This window comes from Rissa tridactyla, chromosome 1 (assembly GCF_028500815.1).
Source record: "Rissa tridactyla isolate bRisTri1 chromosome 1, bRisTri1.patW.cur.20221130, whole genome shotgun sequence".
NCBI lineage: Eukaryota > Metazoa > Chordata > Aves > Charadriiformes > Laridae > Rissa > Rissa tridactyla.
Window position 1 is genome coordinate 111,069,635 of NC_071466.1, and position 20,076 is coordinate 111,089,710.

General features: G+C 38.6%; 1 protein-coding gene across 4 annotated transcripts in view; it reads right to left on the bottom strand.

Moving 5' to 3' along the window:
• USP25 (ubiquitin specific peptidase 25) overlaps window positions 1-20,076 on the bottom strand; it is a 96,500-nt gene that overhangs the window by 38,558 nt on the left and 37,866 nt on the right. For all 4 annotated transcript variants that reach the window (XM_054202461.1, XM_054202469.1, XM_054202450.1 and 1 more), the window contains 2 exons: window positions 17,148-17,310; window positions 3,163-3,249 (listed from right to left, as the gene is read on the bottom strand). In XM_054202461.1, the coding sequence (XP_054058436.1) occupies window positions 3,163-3,249; window positions 17,148-17,310 (250 nt within the window). The remainder of the gene's footprint in view (window positions 1-3,162; window positions 3,250-17,147; window positions 17,311-20,076) is intronic.

The following is a 20,076-nucleotide window of genomic DNA, read 5'->3' on the forward strand; positions in this document are numbered from 1 at the left end:
TTGCTTTTTTGAGAAAGCTCTATTTAATGCATTAGTCATGATCCTTGACCAGATTATGTTGGCACTACCACAACAAACAGTGATTCTGACTAAACAAAGCCTAAAATCTTCAAAAGGACATGAGCCAGTCCCCAAGACAAGGTATACAGTTCCACAAAGGACTCACACTTTAAAACAGAAGAACTAATAAACTAATCACAACACAGCATACAGCTCTCAATTTTAAAGCATACTGTAGGTGCAACAACACAAAAAGAGATTAAAATCAATTTTGAAATAAAAATTGTATGAAAAGTCCATCATCTAAAACGTTCTCTACTTGACAACCTATCCTGCCTGCATAAGTAGTTTTTTAATACACTGATTTTGGAACAATTTATGATTAAGAAATTCTTCTAAAGCAATCTACATGTTTAATGCAGAGCAAACATTCATTATATTCAATCAGAGTATGCCAGGATACTGGCATAATGGTAGTGTTGAAACAGAGGGGAGGACATGCTAACCTGTAGCACAGCAGCACACTTCCTCTGATAATAAAACGTTTCCTGAAGATATCATCAAGGCCAAACGTTTAACTGGCCTCACTGCGTACAGCAAAAAAAGATCTGTTCATATGACAGCAAGAGGTAAGAGAACTGGGAGAGAGAAGAGGCTGCAGTAACCACAGAGAAATGTATTTGTTCTACAGAAGGAAGCTGAGGAACACACCAAGGAAGAACAACAAATTTCAAATGAGAAAGAACAAAACCACATTGGAGATTTTAAGTGTTCGTCCAATTTTAAAATCCAGAAAAACAAAGTTCAATTAGCTGGGGCAAACAGGACGGGTTTGTTGTTTAGTTTTCATTTCGGGTTTTTTTTTAAATTCATACCAACGACTTCTGGATGAAGAATTTTACATTGCAAATTATTAATAGCATTTGGATTCAATAGATAAATAGGAAAGAACAAAAACACCCCACTATGTAATACTGCCCAAAGTACAACCGCATGCTTTAATTCTAAATGAAGAGATTGTCGTGAGGCTAGCATTGAACTCTACTTTCCAACAACTGGAAGAACAACAGCATGTAAACCAAAGTCTAGAAAATCTGGGATTATTAAAACTTGGTCTTTATTAGCAAGGAAACTCGATTCTAGGGAATGTCAGTCACATACAGTACTTAATACTAGATTATAAAACCAAAAAACAAAACTAAGTTGAGATAGTTTTAAAACAAGAGTAAGCAGATGGAAGTAAATTCCAGGGCTTCTGTCAACTAGTATCTTATATTACAACTTTAAATTGACTTGCCTCTACTTGCCTTCACCTTACAAAGAAATAAAAGCGCTATATTTGGGGGCATGCATGCTTATTTCTTCTATTTGTCTAAGTTACAACTAGTGAAGCAATCTCTTTTCCTAAATTCTCCCCAGAACATATTTCAACACTAAGACAATCCTTTTTCAGCGATAGATAGGACAGATGATATTTCTTTCTGGAATTTAAGCTAACAAAGGAGAGGATACAAACTACTGCCAGAGACTACTAGCAGTCTCGCAGAAAGCAAGGCTTCTGCACAAATCCATATACTTGCCTGGTATCACACCATTTCACACAGCCCTAATATTGTCTGTCATGGTCAGTATTTCTAAGAAATAGCACTTTGGAACTGATAAAGGCATTTGGCTCTTAGTGTCAATGCTTTGGCAAGACATTTTTCAACGACAATAGCTTGTTATTATCTATTTCATATCACCTCTTAGATGCCAACTGCTTTTTACACCCTGAAAAATTAAGGTAAAGAACTGTGAGTACTGGAGGATATTACTAAAAAAAAAAAATTATGAGATGAATAATGAAATATCAGGCAGAAAGTCGATCTAAAAATCAAGAAATAAACATTTTAGTACAACTCTGGTAAAACATGACTTTATCCTGTCTTTCTTACTAAAATACACTGTCCTGTCACTCTCTTGCGACATGTTCCCAATATTACCCATGTTGTATTTGCACACCATCTCATGATCTAATGCAAATGTCTTTTCCTAAAAAAAAAAAAAGAAACCAAAACCAAAAAACCCACAAAACCAAAACAACCCCCAACAAGTGACAATTTGCTCTTTGAACAGGGGTGGGGGGTGTGGAGGGCAGGGGAGAAATTACACAGTTCAGACTGAACGGTTTAGAAAATGGACGCTATCTTCTTTATGTCTGTTTTCTTTTGCTTTTTTAGTTGCAGCTCTTTTGCTAGTGAGCATACCAGTCAAGCCTGAAGTGCCAAACAACTAAGAACAGGCCAAGAACACACACCCTTTCTAAAACCAAAAAGAAAGGGGCATTATGGATACGCAAAAATTCACTGCTCTGTAAGCCGTTGCTAAAAATCAGGGTATAAAGCGCCTTCACGCTTCACACAGCCACTTCCTCTTCCCATTTCTTGCTTTCTATTTTTTAACATAGTAACTAAGGTACGCCCATCTATGTCTCCTCAGAAGGCCTCTGTGAAGGAGTAAAAATTGGTCCGTTTTTTCCCTGTCCATGACCATTTCCCCTCATTAGTCTGAGGTCACAAGAAACCAGAGACAAGGACCCCCTCCCCAATCCTATCTGAATACTAGAATAAGCATGGGAAAATTTATGACAATCAGCTCATAAGCAGACCAGAAGATACAAGTTAATAATCAAAAGCTTAATCTCAGATCACAAGTTACAAGAAGTTAACAACCCTGAAAAAACAATGAAGTAGCCAGGCCAACACCAACAACGCTGCTGGTAAAGCTACACAAACCAAAACCATGCAGGTAACGAGAAAGCATGCCCATAGCTGCACAGTGCGAGGGGTCTAGAATAAAATATGTTTGTTAACATAAGCTCCATTCACATTAGAAATGCCCAGCCACAAGCAGCAGCGCTGCTACAGCTGTATCAGCAAAGCCCTGCCACTGAACCTGGACTAAGCAGCAGTACGGCGAGCAAACTGCCTCTCTCAATGCTCTCCCTGTACTCTACTGTGAAGCTAATGTATTTTCTGTAAGATCCGTAAGAGAAAGCTCAGAGAAATGTTAACTGGCACCTATAAAATCCGTGCTAATTTGAGCTAGAGAACAGTGCAAAATTCAGTGGCAAGGGAGAAATGCCCTTAGGAGCCACTAGGGGAAGTTAGCTTCTAATTTTACCTTTTGGTTTCGAGGCAAGTCTTGAGCATTTGCAGGAGGATTGAAATTCAAAACTAGTCTTCGAAACTCCAGTAGGTTAAATAATGACTGAAAAGGGAAAAAAAAAATTAAAAAAAACATTTAAGCACATCTGTAAGCAATACAAAATTCTTCCAAAAGTACTTTAATGAACGAAATGAAATGTCAAACACACGAAATGCTAAAGTTTCATTTCAGAAGCTGTATTATTTCACTCAACTTTGCTAAACATATTTTAAAGAGAAGACAATAATTTTTGCCGGGAAAACAGCATAATAAAAACTTCTTTACAGTTAATCACATAAATGGAACAATAGTTTTAGATGATAGGTAAACTACTTTTTACAATAAGAATTTTATGAATTGTGTAACTGTCAGCCCCTCCACCATCTACCGCCTCAGTGCAGAGAGAATACATTTTTGTATATGCAACTTAAATCTACTTTCAATTATCCATACTTTTTGCATTCGGGCCACTCCTCCCGTTATTACAGGATCTGAATACTGTACATTCGAGTAAGGAAACTGGGTTATGCATCTTTGCAGGTAAATAACTGGTACCATGCACATTTTATGGACAATAAGACATGGTAACAGGTATCTACAGGCCCACTCACTAAGAACCCCACAATGTAACACAGAGCCCAGAGCCAAGAGAGTTATAAAGAACAAGACGACTCCAGATTGCAAAAATAAAAGTCTAAAGCAGTGGCTGAGAAGTGAAGACCTCAGCACTTGCTTAACGGCTGCGTACACGCAGAAAGCACTTTAGTTAAAGTTCCGTTCATTACCACAGACTAGCATTTTGATGAAGAAGGGGTAGCAGAAGAGGTCTGAAGTATTTTAAACATGCTCATCAGAGAAGCACAGGAAAGATTTGCCCTCCTATTCAACCCTTTGGTTTTACAATCTATAATTAACAACTTTTTTTTTTCTTGATCACATTGCTATTTATTTTGGAAAGGCAGAGCTTGCCTACCACAGCAATAGACTTTGATCCACAACTTGTCCTTCACAGTAAAGACCTAAGTCACAGACCACAGGGGATTTCAACCACACAGTGCCAAGAAAGTAACAGAAATTGTGAAGAAGCACTGCGTTTATTCTAATAATTTACAACATGTTGGAAGGAAAAAAAAAAAAAAAAGATGAGTTCGTGAAAAGTTGCTGCATTCCTGACTCTCCTTGTAAAAGAGCCTGTACTGAGTCTAACCTCTTCTCTCACCCCAGAGTATACAGCCTCTCCAGCAAAATGAAAAGGCTAAAGGTTTCTTTCCTAACATTTTTAGATGAAAAAAAATTAATACAAAAAAATTCAAAAGCACCAACCCAAAGAGACCTTCCTGATCTTACTAAATCAACACAGAAAGTTAAGTAGGCAAGCTTCCCCCCCCATTCTGTTTTACTGTTCAAAATACAGCTTTCCCTCTCATCCATCCTTGCAGAGAAGAGAGATTAGAACAGAGAGTCCTTTGTTTACTTACTGAAAGCATAGAAAATGTTAATATTTAATTCAAGTGTCATTCTAGAAGTTGATACTAATTGAAGTTATGTCTCATGATGTAATAGCATTCCACTGGTGGGCTCTTCATCAAGCAAAACATAGCAGTGTCTTATGTAAAAAATAAACCAGCTGCTGAAATACAATGTCCAAAGACTGACTTCTCTCCATGACTAATCCAAGTGCCATCAGAGCGCCAAGCAGCTGAGCTGGCCGATTTCATAATACACACACGAATTAAGTACAGAAAACTGTATGAAAGTTTAGAATTTTTGCCTGGCATTCAATCCACAAGTGTTTCACAAAAACTGTATTTCTTTAATCCAGAGCTTTAAACTGTGCACATGTAACTCCATGCTTGACTAAGCTGAACGAACCTATTTCTGCAAGCTGGTGTGTATAATTAAAAAGCATTGTCTGACATGTTCTTTTCTTCTTTGGCTTTGTTCTACTTAAAATTCCTTATGTAAGATATTTAGTTATTAAACTTCTCTCTAAAACCGCTTATTACACTGTGCACGGTTGTACGGAGACGCAGCAGAACGCTCGCAGTTAATCAACCACCAACACCACTAATACTAGTAGGATAGCGTCACGTTGTAGCTCTTCTATACTGAGCTAAAGCAACTTCAGGAAACTTCTATCTTCACATAAAAAAAAAAAAAGAAGATAATTTCCGAGTGTAAGCGTAAACAAGAATATGGTAAGTGTGCCTAAGATTTTTATGCCTAAAGTACCTCAAGGAGGAGCCTACAGTTCTTCCTGAGGTGAGGAGATACAAACGAGCCCACCCAAGCCCTCACTGCAGCAGAGGCCTCCCATGGCCAACCACCCCAGTGCTTCAGAAAGGGGCTAGGCAAAATAATTCCCAGTTTTCTGAGCTGTTGACCAGGCTTCCTACACCCAGGGTAGGCAATGCCACGGAACAGAAGCTCCTCTTCTGCAGGCACCGAGGGAGGCACAGCAGAGACTGTCCCTGGCCCGAGTGCCACCCGCGGGACCCAGGCCAAAGCGCCGGCTTTGCAAACACATCGCATGGGGCAGCACTTCATCTCTCACCCACTTGGCTTCAGCCACAGACAGGTATCAGGAGTCCCACTGCAATTAAACAGGCTGCATCTAAAAGGTGGATGCTTCATATCTACTGGCCGTGATCAAATATGTTTAAAATGCACAAATTACGGAAGATTTATGCATCCAAGAAAAAGTCTCTAAAAGGTGGTGGTGGGTTTCCAGTGTATTTAAACCTATTTAAAAGCTGTCATCTGGAAACTTGACCAGGCTAAATTATACCAACTCAAATTATCATGATATTTTCAGAATACCTGCCTCCTGTTCTACCAGTTTGGGGGCTGAACAAGAGATGAAAAGAAAATGAGAATAAACAACAACAACAAAAATCCAGTGTCAATTTAGGGCATTCAGACTAACCGTGCTGAGTGACAACAGACATACTGTGGCTTTCCCGGGCTATAGGGGGTGATGACGTAGGTGTATTTTCTGTCGTGCCAGAGAGATAGGTAGAGTGGTAGCTTCAAGACTACAAGATACGAAAAATATTCACTTTTCTGAGTAATGTCTTCCCACACCATATAGAGCCCAAACGCAATTACAGAATATAAGCTGCCTTGGTTTTACCTAAACCACCCTGCTTATCCCTTTTCCCCCCTGAATGTCTAGGATTATCAAACATAAGGACCTTGGCAGAATTTAGGTTGCCTGAGTAAAGGATTAATTCTTAACGTTCAAGAACTGTGATGCTGCGTTAACGCTGCAAGAATATAAATGAGTCAGCATATTAAATCCATAAAAGCTTGGCACGCAACACAGATCATTAAAAGCCACCAGCGGAGTCCTAAAATAGTAAAGTTACCGACATAACAAAACTTGGAGAGTAGTAAAACAGTACTTCTGCATCTAGGTAAAAGATAACATTATCAAGTCACTGCACAGAGCTTTAGATAGGCTCTCTCTGATGGATTCTTGCAAGTTCTGTAAGCACAGGACACTAAAAACAGCTGTTTCACTAATGGATGTATGAAAACCTTTTGTTTTCTTTGACTAGCAGTTTTGTATTTGTTTCCACTCCTGAGGAAAAAAGGCAAAAACTTTTGCACAAGGACTGGGGAATTTTTCAGTATTGATCACCTTTATACAAGTTTACATGAAAACCCTAATTTCATCATACTATGAACACAGCCATCTTCCCATTCAATTTTTAAAGATTAAGCTTGGAAAGAAGGAAGGAAGGACGGACTTTCAAATTGATCTGTGAAACTAATATTAAAGCAATTCAGGCTACTAGTTCTAAACCAGTCAGCAAGGTGTCAAAAACGTTCTCATTTGGCAGAAAGTCATCTATGATGCTTAAGCAGAATGAACACATTTGACCAGTCTGTAATGGCTGCAGAAAACCCAAACTTCTCCTAAGGTAAAAGGAAAACAAAAAAAATTAAATAAAGAAAATCATGGTTACTAATGAAGCTTAGCAAACAAAACAGGATATACCTATTGGCAGACAGCTGGAACACTATTGGCATATTGTGAAATGCGGTCATCGTTCAGGTTTCTCTTAGAACAGCCCAAGAAAAGCTGTGCAATTTCCATTCTTGTGGCAGGCCAGTTTGTAGGCTCACTTTTACCAAAGCGAAGGGGATTAATAACAGGCAAGGATGCCACAACTAGCACAGATGTGCATAATGATACCTGTTTGTCAGCAGCAAATACTGGCTAGGAATTTGTCCAAATTAGTGACAAGGCTTGAGATTTAACAGGAGAAAAATACAAAGACTAACTTGAATTTTGGAAAAAAAAATTAGGAAGGACTTAATTTGACTAGTAACCAAAACCTAAATATACCATATTAGTACAGCTTGAAACGCAACTCTTCGGCAGGAGGAAAGAAAACTATGCATTTCTGTAGAGCTCCTAAACGAATTGCTTCAGGTACCGGCATTTCACTAAAACATGATATTGTTTAAGTTGCAAGCTTGAATACACATTTACACATTGCAACACCCATTTGCCTCATTTAGTCATCTGGGGCCTTTTATTCATTTCCAATTTTACTTTTATTCAGATTTTAAAGCTGCAAACCAGAGACCATATCTACCTTCATTTTGTATAGCAAGCAGAGAGCAATCTTAAAGAATGAATACATTCTTACTGTTCTAAAAATAAAAAGCAGAAATAGACCTCTGCCTATGGCATTAAATATATTATTTGGAATAGTTTGCCTCTGCCAACATGACAAATTAATCTTATGTTCTCGCTTCACTTTATAAACAATTTTGGTGGTTTACTGTATACAGAGCTAGTTTTAGTGGTGTAGATCAGCCATTATTAGAGCTAACTTTTAATTCATGCCAATAATCTGAATCAAAGAAAACACAGAATGCTATGGAATGTATGCTCCCATCTGCACGCACTATCATATGTTCCTTCAATACCATTGAGAACTTTAGGTTTACTAGCTCTCAGTATTTGAAGTGCTAAGGGTTCAAAATAAAAGTATTACTACATATTGCACTTAGGCTTATTAGTGACTTAACACTCCTGCATGCCTCAGATTCAGTTACTAGCGTCCAGCAAAGCTCCATGATGTAAAAACATAAGCAACTTCACTGGCCACTAAGTCCACTTCTCTCCAACTTTCAAGTCTTTTGAACTCTATACCACCCATTTAGGAGAATCACTTCTCCCTCCTCTTTGAGGCCTTCCACGCTTGTGCTATTCACTGCTGTATTTTGCTATTTTACCTTTTGGTTCATAAACTCAAACCTACTTTTCTCACACCAAAAGTCCATGAAGTGGCCGTTTGTTGCCACTGCACTGCCCGCTCTGCTTCTGCCCTATGCTCCCTTCCACCCAGCACCTCCTTATAACTCTCACTGGGGCTGCCTCCTACTCCACTTGTGCATGTCTTATATGTGGTAAATTCTTGTTTTCAGAATAGAGACTAATGACAGGCATTAAATGTGGACATCAGGCCTATATTTGAGCCTATGCATACACGACATAGCAGTAAAAGTCAGCAAGCATAATACAACAAGAATTCTTCCTGTAACACTTAAACTGAAAGGAAACTGACTAATAACAGTTATATACATTTGCACGTAAGTTTAAACACACTTTATTTACAACATAGAAAATAATTACCGTAACAAGACTATAGAGAATTTTAAATGTATTTTCTACTAAGCAAACAGTAGCCCTGTATATTGTTTTTTGCCTTTCAGAGAAAAAGCCTTAGGAAAGTGAGGAAGTTGCCCAAAACATATTCCTGATAACTGCTTCTTTTCATACACTGAGAATTTGGCACAACCAAGTCTTCCTGAAAACCAGGGAAGAGAGGAAAATAGCTTCAAAGCTAGGACTTGAGCAGGTTCTCCTGTTCAGACTTCGATGTGGAAGTACAGGAAGAGGAGGTTTATTTCCCCTCTCCCTCTCTGAAACAAAACTCCTACAGACAGGTATGACACTATCTCACCACTGAACTTCAGCAGAACAACTCCACAGGCACAGTGGTAGCAGTCAGGAAGCATTTAGCATTTTCAAAGTCACAGAGAGATTCAATCCCATATCTCAAATGCTTTGGAAAGTATCTCAAAAAGGACATTTTTATTTATAAACAGTCAACCAATCAGCATTCCAAACTGCTGAAAACCAAGGTACAAAATGAACTTTTAAGCTGTCATGTTTTGCTTTTCCAAAAGGCTGAGGTGTAATATGGAAGAAGATGGAAAACAGCTTTCATACTGTTTGATCTAGAAAGTCAAACTAACTTAAGACCTCTACCAGACTTGGGTTAAGTCAACATTTTAAACTAACAGCTCACCATGGTATTACCAGCCTGCATTTACAGAACATTTACTTGTTTATAGCAACAAACTCAGAACATCACTGCAATTCAGAAGACAGATAAGTATGATATGAGATGTGTCCAGAAGAATTCACTTTATACTTGTGCCTTGGCACATACTAAAAAATGCCATTCAACCAGTCCTCTATTACATGTTCAAGGCAAGAAAAAAAAAATCGTTAGGATATAAAATAACATCTAACATTTCCTTACATGGTTACAGTTTTCAACTTCTTGCCTAAACATATAACAACATGAAGTAAGTTTGTGGTATAGCTTTAAACAACATACTTAAACAATGCAATGGATTTATGCCCTTCTAAACCTAGGAAGCGCACACAGGACCACAACTCAACACTTATTCTGTATCCTTTACTTTAATTAAATGAGTAACTATTTATGAGTCAGAGCTAAAGCCATAATCTGTTAAAGCTTTCTAACCCTTCACCACAGAAGTTTTACAATATTACATACCACTAAATAGAAGGTAAGGGTTCGGGGGGAAAAAAAAAAAATAAAAAAATCACGCAAGCAACCCGAGGGAACTGGAGACCATAGAGAAGAACACAAAGCAGGAAAACTAGTATCCTGTCAGCAAATATCATAGGATGACTCAACTTGGAAGTGACATGTCAATCTTCACTCTACAGGGGAACAGAGGGAGTGACGGAAAGCAAGAAACCAGATTTCCAACATCATTATTCCTCTGTCCGTGAAACTCTACAGAACAGTTTGTACGATATCCTCACAAACAGCCCTGCCCCAGATGGTTCCACAGAGAAAACAGTGGAAAGAAAATATTCCATTAATGACCACTTTAACTCAAACAGGGACTGCGCACTGAGCGTTCTGCCGCATGCAACCTTCCACTGCATGCCCAGGGAAGCAAGGGAGTCACATACAATGTACATGTATGCAACTCTTTTATATATAATACCAGGCTTTCTGGTATTAATGCACTGCCACATCATCCATCCACACCATCCTTCCATTCAACATGACAAACAGGAAAAACAAAACAATGCGAAAGTTAGATACTTGTGGTCAGCTGCTTCAAAGATGGTAAGAACAATAGCCAAGCCACCAGCCGGGAAGAAAATATGTGTTTGATTCTCACCCATCAAGCTGGCTTGCTGCTTCCCAGAGCTAAAAGCATCAAATGAGATCTTAACCCAAACATATTTACATCAGGAAAGAAAGAAGGCTACTCCTAAACACAATGCAACAGAGTAAAATGCCAGAAGTTGTGTTAGGGACCCTGAAAATAAAAGTTAAAGAGGGGCCATGGAGGTTTACACTTCTAAGATGGTAGCTTGTCAATTCTTTGCTCTGCAAGCTATAGACTTTTGGGGAAGGAAAAAAAAAAAAAAAAAGTGCCTCATTTTTGAATGACTAATCAGACTCTGAAAAGAGTGTGGAGATGCCAAACCCCACTTGTCCTGTTGGGATAACTCATTTGGTAAAGGCAGGAGCTACACTCCAGACAGGCCCTCAGGAAGTCACAAGACCCAGGAAAATGCTGCACCTAGTACTTTAAGTATGGGAACGAGGGGGGGGGGGGGAGGGGAGGGGGGAAGGTGTGCGAGTAAATAGAGCAGCATTCACAGTACAGTTTTCATGTGATTCCCCACACACTTTCTTCCTTCCATCAAGAATTTATCTTAGCACACTGTGTAGACGACATTCACTAAACGATCAACTACACAGTATCTCCCACAACACCTGTTTCAAGGGGCAAGTACTGCCAGGGCATTACTTCTTGCACATGACTGAAACCCTACTTGGAACCCCAAAAGATAAACTTAGTCTTGCACAGTGTCTTAAAGCAAAAGACCTGGGAGACAACTTGTAGAGGCAGCAAGGCTACAGACAACGATTCCAACGGTGCATCCGTGTCCTGCAAGTTACCCACCTTCTACGTCCTATGTCCTGCAAACACTTAACTCATGCTCAGCGTGACACAAAGGAGCCACTTCACAGGCTCAATAAATGTGTTATTACAAGACATTTGTAGACTGTAAATTTTTAAAACCAAAGAAAATTGTGAAGTTACCTCTTTACAAGGGAGCCACTGAAATCTACTGCAAAAAAAAAAAAAGCAGTAACACTACATAGTAGTATATTTGTGTTTTGTTTCTTTAAAGAACTTGATATCTTAAGTTCTATTTCAAGAGCAGACATACACAGTTACAATAGAGAGAATTAAAAATAAAACAAACCACAACACAAAAAAACCCACAAAAAACCAACCTTCTAGAAATATTCTAAAACTTCAAGATTTAGGTATCCTTCTATAAAAGTTAATCTAACTAAATAGTAGCAAAAGCATGTATGGGTGAACTCATGTCAAAAATGTAGGTTAATTACAGGTTCAAAAGGAGATGGGAAAATCATTGAGTTACTTTGATTCGTTTCTTGGCAGGTAAGAAAGAAGGAAATACGCTTTAATGCAGTTTTGTTTCAATATACTTTCTTGGGGACTCAGTTTTAAATTCAAGTTATTATTGAGTCAGAAGTCTTCAAAAGCAGGACAGATTTTTTAAAAGTTACACTGTGGAAAAAATATTACTGTTCATTCTAATGATGCTGAGTGTAACTGTTAACAGCAAAAGTATGGTTTGGAGCTATCCAAAGAGAGACTCCCCTCTTCCACTACAAAAGAGGATGACTTCCACACATGCGTATTTCTCTAACACACAAGTAAATACAGATTAAAACGCAGTATTTCTAGCCATGTTTGAATCTTGTTAAGATTTGCTGCCATTCGCTGCCAACATATTTTAAGGAATTTCATGCTCTTAATGCAAATATAACAAAACACTGATAGTTGTATTTGACTAAGTCAGCTAACTGGTGGCTATAAAAATCAACATACATTGCATAAGGAAACTGTCAAAGTGTCGAAACCTTTTTTTTTTCCCCCCTTAACAAGCACCCCTTAAGTAGAAAGAAAGAGATTTTTCTTTCTTTGCAATTTACTTGTAGATTATATTACACAATATATCACTGTGACTGACAGTAGTTAACATTTAGATATTGTTGACCTATGTGATGTGTCAAGTTTCAAAAGACTCCTAAAGGAAGCTTGAAAATACTTCCACACAGTCAGTGCAACCCAAGGAGTCAATCTGTCCCGTGGACAAATAAATATGGTATTAGCTAATGGTCTAAATTAACATGCATTAAATTTCCTGGGATGGTTGTTTGAAACATAAGTCTTCCTGGCTGGCAGACAATATTAATAACCTAAATTTTCAACCAAGTGAAGTTATAAATCTTTCAATGGTTTACTTGAATTACATTCTATAGACTTAATACAGAAGTTGAACTATCTTTTAGGATCAAACCATCATAATTCCAAATGCCATAGATTTTCACCTAATATGGATGGTGACCATAGGAACTAGCTAGCCCTCTTTATAATCCATTTTCAAGGTATAAAGTTGCACATCGGGTACAAATAACATGAGATCATAGGTCTAGCATAGGTTTTTACATTCCCTAGCCTCTGTTCTTATCCCTGCGGTTAATGAATTAAAACTCAAGTTTCTGGGAAAACATTCATTTAAGTATTTGCAGTTTCCTATGTGTAAATATTTCTTTTACAGAGATATGCAATACACATAAAATCAGTCATCTTGAGATTTGGGACTACTAGGGAATGTAAAATCTGAAAAACTTTGGGTGGGAAGGAAGGCGGTAGAACAAATCAAGAAGTCTTTCCGTTTCACTAGCTACAGCATTACCTAAGTATTAACTGCAGGTAAGGAAATCCTTCCCATTATTTAAAAAAAAAAAAAAAAGCGTTACTACAAAAAAAAAAACCCCATCCAACACCAAGATGGGGTGATCATGGATAACAGCAATCCAGTTTATGTAGTCTACTGGGACTTCAGAGTAATTTCTGAAGAAATCACTCAACAAAAGCTTTTAACTAAGCAGCAATGAGCTAAGAAGGGTCCAGGCACAGACAAATAGGCAACCAAAGAGAGAGAGAGGGCAGAAGCAAACCATTTGTTCCAGCCTGAAGGTAGGTTACTGCAAATTCATGAAGTCTGTGATGGAAAGCAATATTCAAAAGTGTTCTAGAAAAAATGGCAAGTGGCAAGATGACCAAGTTTGCTCAGTACAAAGATATGCAATATAGTGAAAACAAGAGCTAGCAAAGATGAACTGATAGAAACGGCTGAGTGACTGCAATAAGAAAGCTAAATTCAAAGATAGGTGTACAATGAGGTGGAAAGGAACCACAAAATCTATAGAAAATTACGGGCTCCAAGCTAACCAGTATTATTCAAAACTGATATTCATGACAGATAGTTCCATGAAAGTATCAGTTCAACACATGAAGCAGTTAAAAGCAGAATAAAATAACAGGAAGACAGAATGAAGTAGAAAACTTTACTGTAGTATCATAGGGTAATAGAGTTCAGACGGGACTGATGAAAGGCTCTTGTCTAACCTCCTGCTCAAAGCCTTCTTAAAAAGCTTCTCTTGAAAGCCTTCAAGGTTTGACAGAGCCTGCACAGGCTTTCTGGGCAACCTCCTCCACTGCCTGCCTGTCCTCATGGAGAAAAATGCTTCTTCTATCCATGCTGAATCTCTCTTATCTCAACTTACTCCCATTGCCTCTCATCCTCCCAGTGTGCACCAGTGTGCACTGCTGTGAAAAGCCTGGCTCCATCTTCTCAATGGTTAGCTAATGCAGATAATCCCATAACTTCCCAGGCTGACTTTCTGGCCTATCTACAGTTAACCAAAAACCTCCATGACTTTTCAAAGATGACGGAGAGTGGCCTTGCTAAGGCTTTCCCCGTTCTCTCAGCACCACTGGATGCAGCTCAACACGTCCTGTGAGCTTTAATGGGTGAGGCTTCCTCACATAATCTCCGAATCCTTAACCACTGCTCAGAGTTCCTCTCTCCCAACTAAGCACAGCGGTCTGGGAGAACTCATCAGTGAAGACTGAAGCAAAGCAAGGCACTGAGTACCTCAGCCTTATTTAAGCCTGCTGTCACTATATCACCTGTTCTATTCAGCAACAGAACCGTGTTCTCCATGCTCAGCCTTTTATGGCTAGGTGTAGCATCAAAACAACTTCTTTCTACCCTAGGCATCCCTTGAGGCATCAACTCTAGGTTAGCTTTTACTTTCATAACACCATCTCTCATACCTGGGCAACATTTCCAAACTTCTCAGTAGCCTCTGCTTCCAGATCCTGCACACTGTCTGCTTACATTGGAGTTTGGCCATGAGCTCCCTGAGCAGCAGAATGGACTATTCTTGCAATCGGAGAATGCTGCCAGCTTTCCTGAGTTACACTGCCCTTCAGAGCTGCCTCCTATAGGATCCCAGATACCAACTTCCTGAAGAAGCCAAAGTCTGCTCTCCTGAACTCTATGTTTTGTACCCTGCTACTCCTTCCTCACTCCCATCAGGATCTTGAACTCCACTATTTCACGGTTACTGCAGTCAAGAGTACCCACATTACTACATTTCAAACCAGTTCTTCCATTTTAGAGAACAGCAGATCCAGCTTTGCATCTCCCCTAGTTGGCCCATCAGTACCTGTATCAATAAGTTGCCCCTGATACTCTCCAGAAGTCTGGTTTGCTTATGTCCCACTGTGCTGGACTTCCAGCAGGTGTCAGGATGTTTATTAAAGTTCCCAATGGAAACCACAGACCACGATCCAGAGACTTCGTTGCCTTTAAAGAACGCCTTGCCCACATCCTCATCCTGAGTAGGGTGGTCTGTACCAGACTAACCAGGGTAGTAACTTTACCAGCCTCTCCTCTGATCCTGACCCACAAACTCTCATCTTAAACTGTCATCTTGTCCCATACAAGTACCACATACATGTTAGCTGGTCCCTCACAACAAAGGGAACACCCGTCCTTGTAATCCCTACTTATCTTTCCTGAAGAGCCTGTATCGGTCCATCATATCACATCATAAGTTCAAAGCCCACTCACACCTTGAGAACTTTCCCGGTCCCCCAACTAAAGCGGTACTAGAGCTAGAAAAGACCTGGAGAACAGCAACAAGGAGGATCAGAGGATAGAACAGATTCTATATCCACAACAACTCAGCACTCAGCTTGGAAAAAGAGACCACCAACCTGTTGAAACAGAGTATGAGAGCAGTCCACATAAGAGTAAATGGCAACCAACTTTTACCTGTCTTGTCAGCCAGAAGAGATGGAGGCCAGACAAAGCTAGTGCGAGCCAGGTTTAAAAACAAAGAAAAACAAGGTAGTTCTTCATGCAATAGAGAGCACAGCTATGGAATTCCTACCCAAAGGACTCTACGGGTGCAAGAAATTTGCAAGGTTCAAGGGAGACAAGTACGTAAAAGAGAGGTCCACTGGGGATTACCAACTAAAATTGCAAAGGATCAAGAAAATCCCCCAAGATGAGAGCAGTTGGAGGCTTGGGAATGTCTTAATGGAGCAGTATCATGCGTACTGTCTGTACTCCTCTGTAAGCATCCATTTGCGGAAATTACTAGGCAGAACATGGATCTAAATGGACTCAGCCCAAAGTACAAAAGCCATCAGTATGAAAGTAACAATATTAGTTTATCTGAAGTGCTTTGGCCTGACAGTAATTTTTTAAAAATAGGTATTAAATATTTTATTTGCTTCCTTTCAAAATGTCAGACTATGAAAAGTTACAATATGCTGAATTTGCTTCTTGTAGACTAAAAATAAATTTCCTCCTATTGTATTCCAGTTTCACACACAGTTTTCTGTGGGTTTGTATGCTTTTGAACATATGTACAGTTTATTTATAGAACCATACACAGATTTTAAAAAAACCTTTTGAAACATGTATTCATAATGTTTATGTACAATGAATTATTCATATTAGAACATTAGATTTCGCTAGGTAAGTTGCAGTATCTGTACCCATTTCCCTATTAATCCTGTCTTTAAAACAAAGAAAATAAAAAAGGATAGCTTTTAATCAAGCTACATATACACAAAAACAGAGTAAGAGCACACATATTGGCTGTATTAGGCAAAACAACCTAAACCAGATACAATTGCATCCATATCAGACCTTCACTTTCCTCCTTCTCAAGTTTCCTTCAAGTTTCAGTTACTCCTTCTTTTACCCTACTCAGCTATCTATTTCCTTGTAGCTATTCCAGTAAGCACTCCATGATTGAGGATGTCTCATTTCCTCTACCTACCTCCATTGTCAGTCACTCTCTTTCAGTCATTTGCATGCATTCCTTTTAATATTAAAGTTGTTCCTCATCTGTAATCCAATCTTCACATGTTTTTAGGCAACCATAATTGTCACTGATGTCAGCATGAGCTGACAGGATCTTCAGAGACTCAAGTCCTTCTCTTCAACAACTTTTTAATAAGAAACATTTTGAAGTTTCACTTAGTTATGCTACAGTACTTTCTAGACTTCAGTCAAACTTATGGGTGAGGATCTTAAGAGATGCAATAAATAAGTAATGTTCGTCTCATACAGTGGCCTAAACTTCCCAGGAAAACAGATATCTTAAATTATCCACTGAAAATAAGATAACTCACCTCACACTAGATACAACGAAGCGTATACACAGCTAATCAAAGAGGGTGCTTACCTGAATGACAGCACTAAACCAGCATGTGTTGCCAACATTCTTTAATCCTACTGGGCAGTTGTCTTGCCGCTTTCGATCATAAGGGTTTGGAGAGTCACTCCATACCTCTGGGTGCGTCCTCTTTAAACTTGCTTTATTTTCTGCAATGCTGGCTTCTAGAACTCTTCAGGAACAGAAAGGAGAGGAAAATGTGAGAAAAAGCAAAAAAAAAAAGATAAAAAAAACCATAGTAAAACATCTTCAGTTACTAATACAGACATCTTAATTAGACCATTTGCTAAGCATTTATTGATGCTGAACTTAAATTTATATGCAGGTTGCAGGTTTTAAATTTATATTCAATAATGTGTTTTCAAAATCGAGTCACTATTTTACTTTTAGATATGTTACAGTAATTTCATGTGAGTGAGTGAATCTCCTGTGAGAGCTCTAAATACTTACAGATTATCTAGTAAATTATCTGTAAATCATCAATTGTTTAAGAACCAGACTCAAACAGGATGGACAGCAAGAAATTCTAAGCAGCACTATCAGTATAGTGCTTTCATCTAGAAATGCTTTTATTGGTAGGCAAAGCACAAAGTCACCAACAACTATTTTACTGACAGGTAGCCAAAGCTAGCTAGGTAACTTTCAAAAATGGAAGAAGCTTTTTTAGTTTCCATTTTTGCAACTTATGCAACAGTATTAATTGCTTTACATAGCAAGTGATTACTTTTGAGCCATGGAAAAACCTCTCCCCACAATTTCTCAGATGTGCCACCCAACAAGTTAATTGTACGCTTCAATGACTATACTCTTTGCAGGAAAATTCCTACATGATTTACGCTGAATGTCTATATTTCACATGACAGTAAGATCTGATGTGTGTTATGCTCCCAAACTCAAGCTTCACTCAGCACAGTGTTTCCATATCAGCACACAACCTTAGCCTGGTGACAAAAGAACATCTTAGAGGTAATTTGTGGTAGCCACATATTCTAAATAGAAAGATGGAGATGGATACGTTCAGGTCATATGACAATGGCTCTAACTAATACGCAAAGTGGCCTGGCATGTGCTCTACTGACACAGCCGCTATCCCCAGCTATCTCGTCCACTTATCATACAAAAGGCTGAGCTGCTATTGAACTACTACGTTGGCCAAGCACAGTATTTCAGGAGCTGCATGACAAGCACCTAAGCAGTCTGTGCAGCCTGAAGGGTTGCCCCTTCGATTCCAGACTCACTAAACATCAAAGAAAGGCAGGTTTAGGTTCGTCTGTAGATGGAGTTCCTAAAGAATAAAGTTTGAACACCTTAGAAAAAACAAAGAAGGGGTGTATAGGTGGGTGTTTGTAAAACACACACAACGTAATCCCTCAGTTTCCTAACTGTAACTATGCTTTTATCAAAGTAAGAAAAGGTATCTTACAAGATATACAAGAATTATGAAGCATTATATGAATTTGCTGTAGATAACTGCTTTGGGGCACATACTAATTAGTTATTGCTACTTTACTTATTTTGGAAAAAAAAAAAGCAGCATTCAGAATTTGAGAGCCCATTTGGTATAAATACCATTTTTGTATCAATACATATCGGAAAGAGCCTAAAACTTGCAATTTCCTAAGTATTAATCAATTGCTGACATTTAGTTTTTAACATATAACCTTGTCAACAGCACATCTTTTTTCAAAAGACCCTGAAAGGACAGGTGTATAATCCTCTAGGACTTTCTGCTCTGACATCTCTTCAAACAATGCATATGGATGGAACCTGATTCTTCAGTGGGAAGACTCTTACACTAGCAATGACAATGACATCTCCTAAGCAAATCCCAAGATATCAAGAAACAGTCAAATTTATTTCCCTTCTCACCGATACAACCCTTCAAAAGTCTTAGATGACCAGTGTATCTCTGCTTTAAGAATAAGACTTATTTGATAAGGACATTAAAAATTAATTCAAAAGGAATGTCATACATATTTCAAATAATTTCTCATCCAGGTGGAATTACCTAAACTATTGTTTAAACTAAATTGAAGGGACCTTTAAAACTGATGGGAAGACTCTGACAGACTGGAATAAATTTAGAATGATATTGTAACAGGACTACAATACCTATTCCATATCGGTTTTGTTTTGGGGGAAAAAAGTCAAACTTTTTCCCCCCTCCAAGCTCAAGAATATTTCATGATATTTCAAGATTCAAGTTCAGAAAAATATATATTCTCAAACTGAAACAGTTCCCTGACCCCAAAGGTATTACCATTTATCAACTTAATTACCAACCAGAATTTCTTCCTGTATTTGTTTTTGTATTTCTTTAGCAGGTGAGGGATTTCCTCATCTCTAGCTTCACCTCAAATCTTTTTCCATATCTTAATAAAGTGTTTAATTCTCAAAGATTTGTGATATTTTTTCCTTATTTTTACTTGTAACATTATCTGTCCTCAGAGAGCACATGCAGTAGCTGCACACCCTATGTGCCAAATTCATTTTCAGCCACAAAGATAGCAGTGATGCAAACTGAACTACTGTGCATAGTAAACAGGAACCTAATGATCAGCTCAAAAGCTGAATAAATATGTGTATTTACCAGCATAGTGTGTATACGTCTTATATTATAATGTTCACAACATTATATTCATACAGTCCTTATTTGGGAGACTACCTTGACAAAGAATCTCACTCGCGCATTGCTCTCAACAAAGCAAGCATCCTCCCAGAAAGTTAGTACAAGGATTTAGCAATGCTGATTATGCAGCCGGAATACCCTCTTTGAGACTCTTGGAGACCATGGCAGCAGCCACCAGCAGCAGAGCCATAAGCTATGTGCAGGGTATGGCACGTCTCTAACCTCAGGGGACCAAAGGCTGCCCCACCTCCAAGTGCTGGAATCTTGTTTGAAGGGAAGCTCTGGAGCGAGGGTTAGTTACTGCCAGGC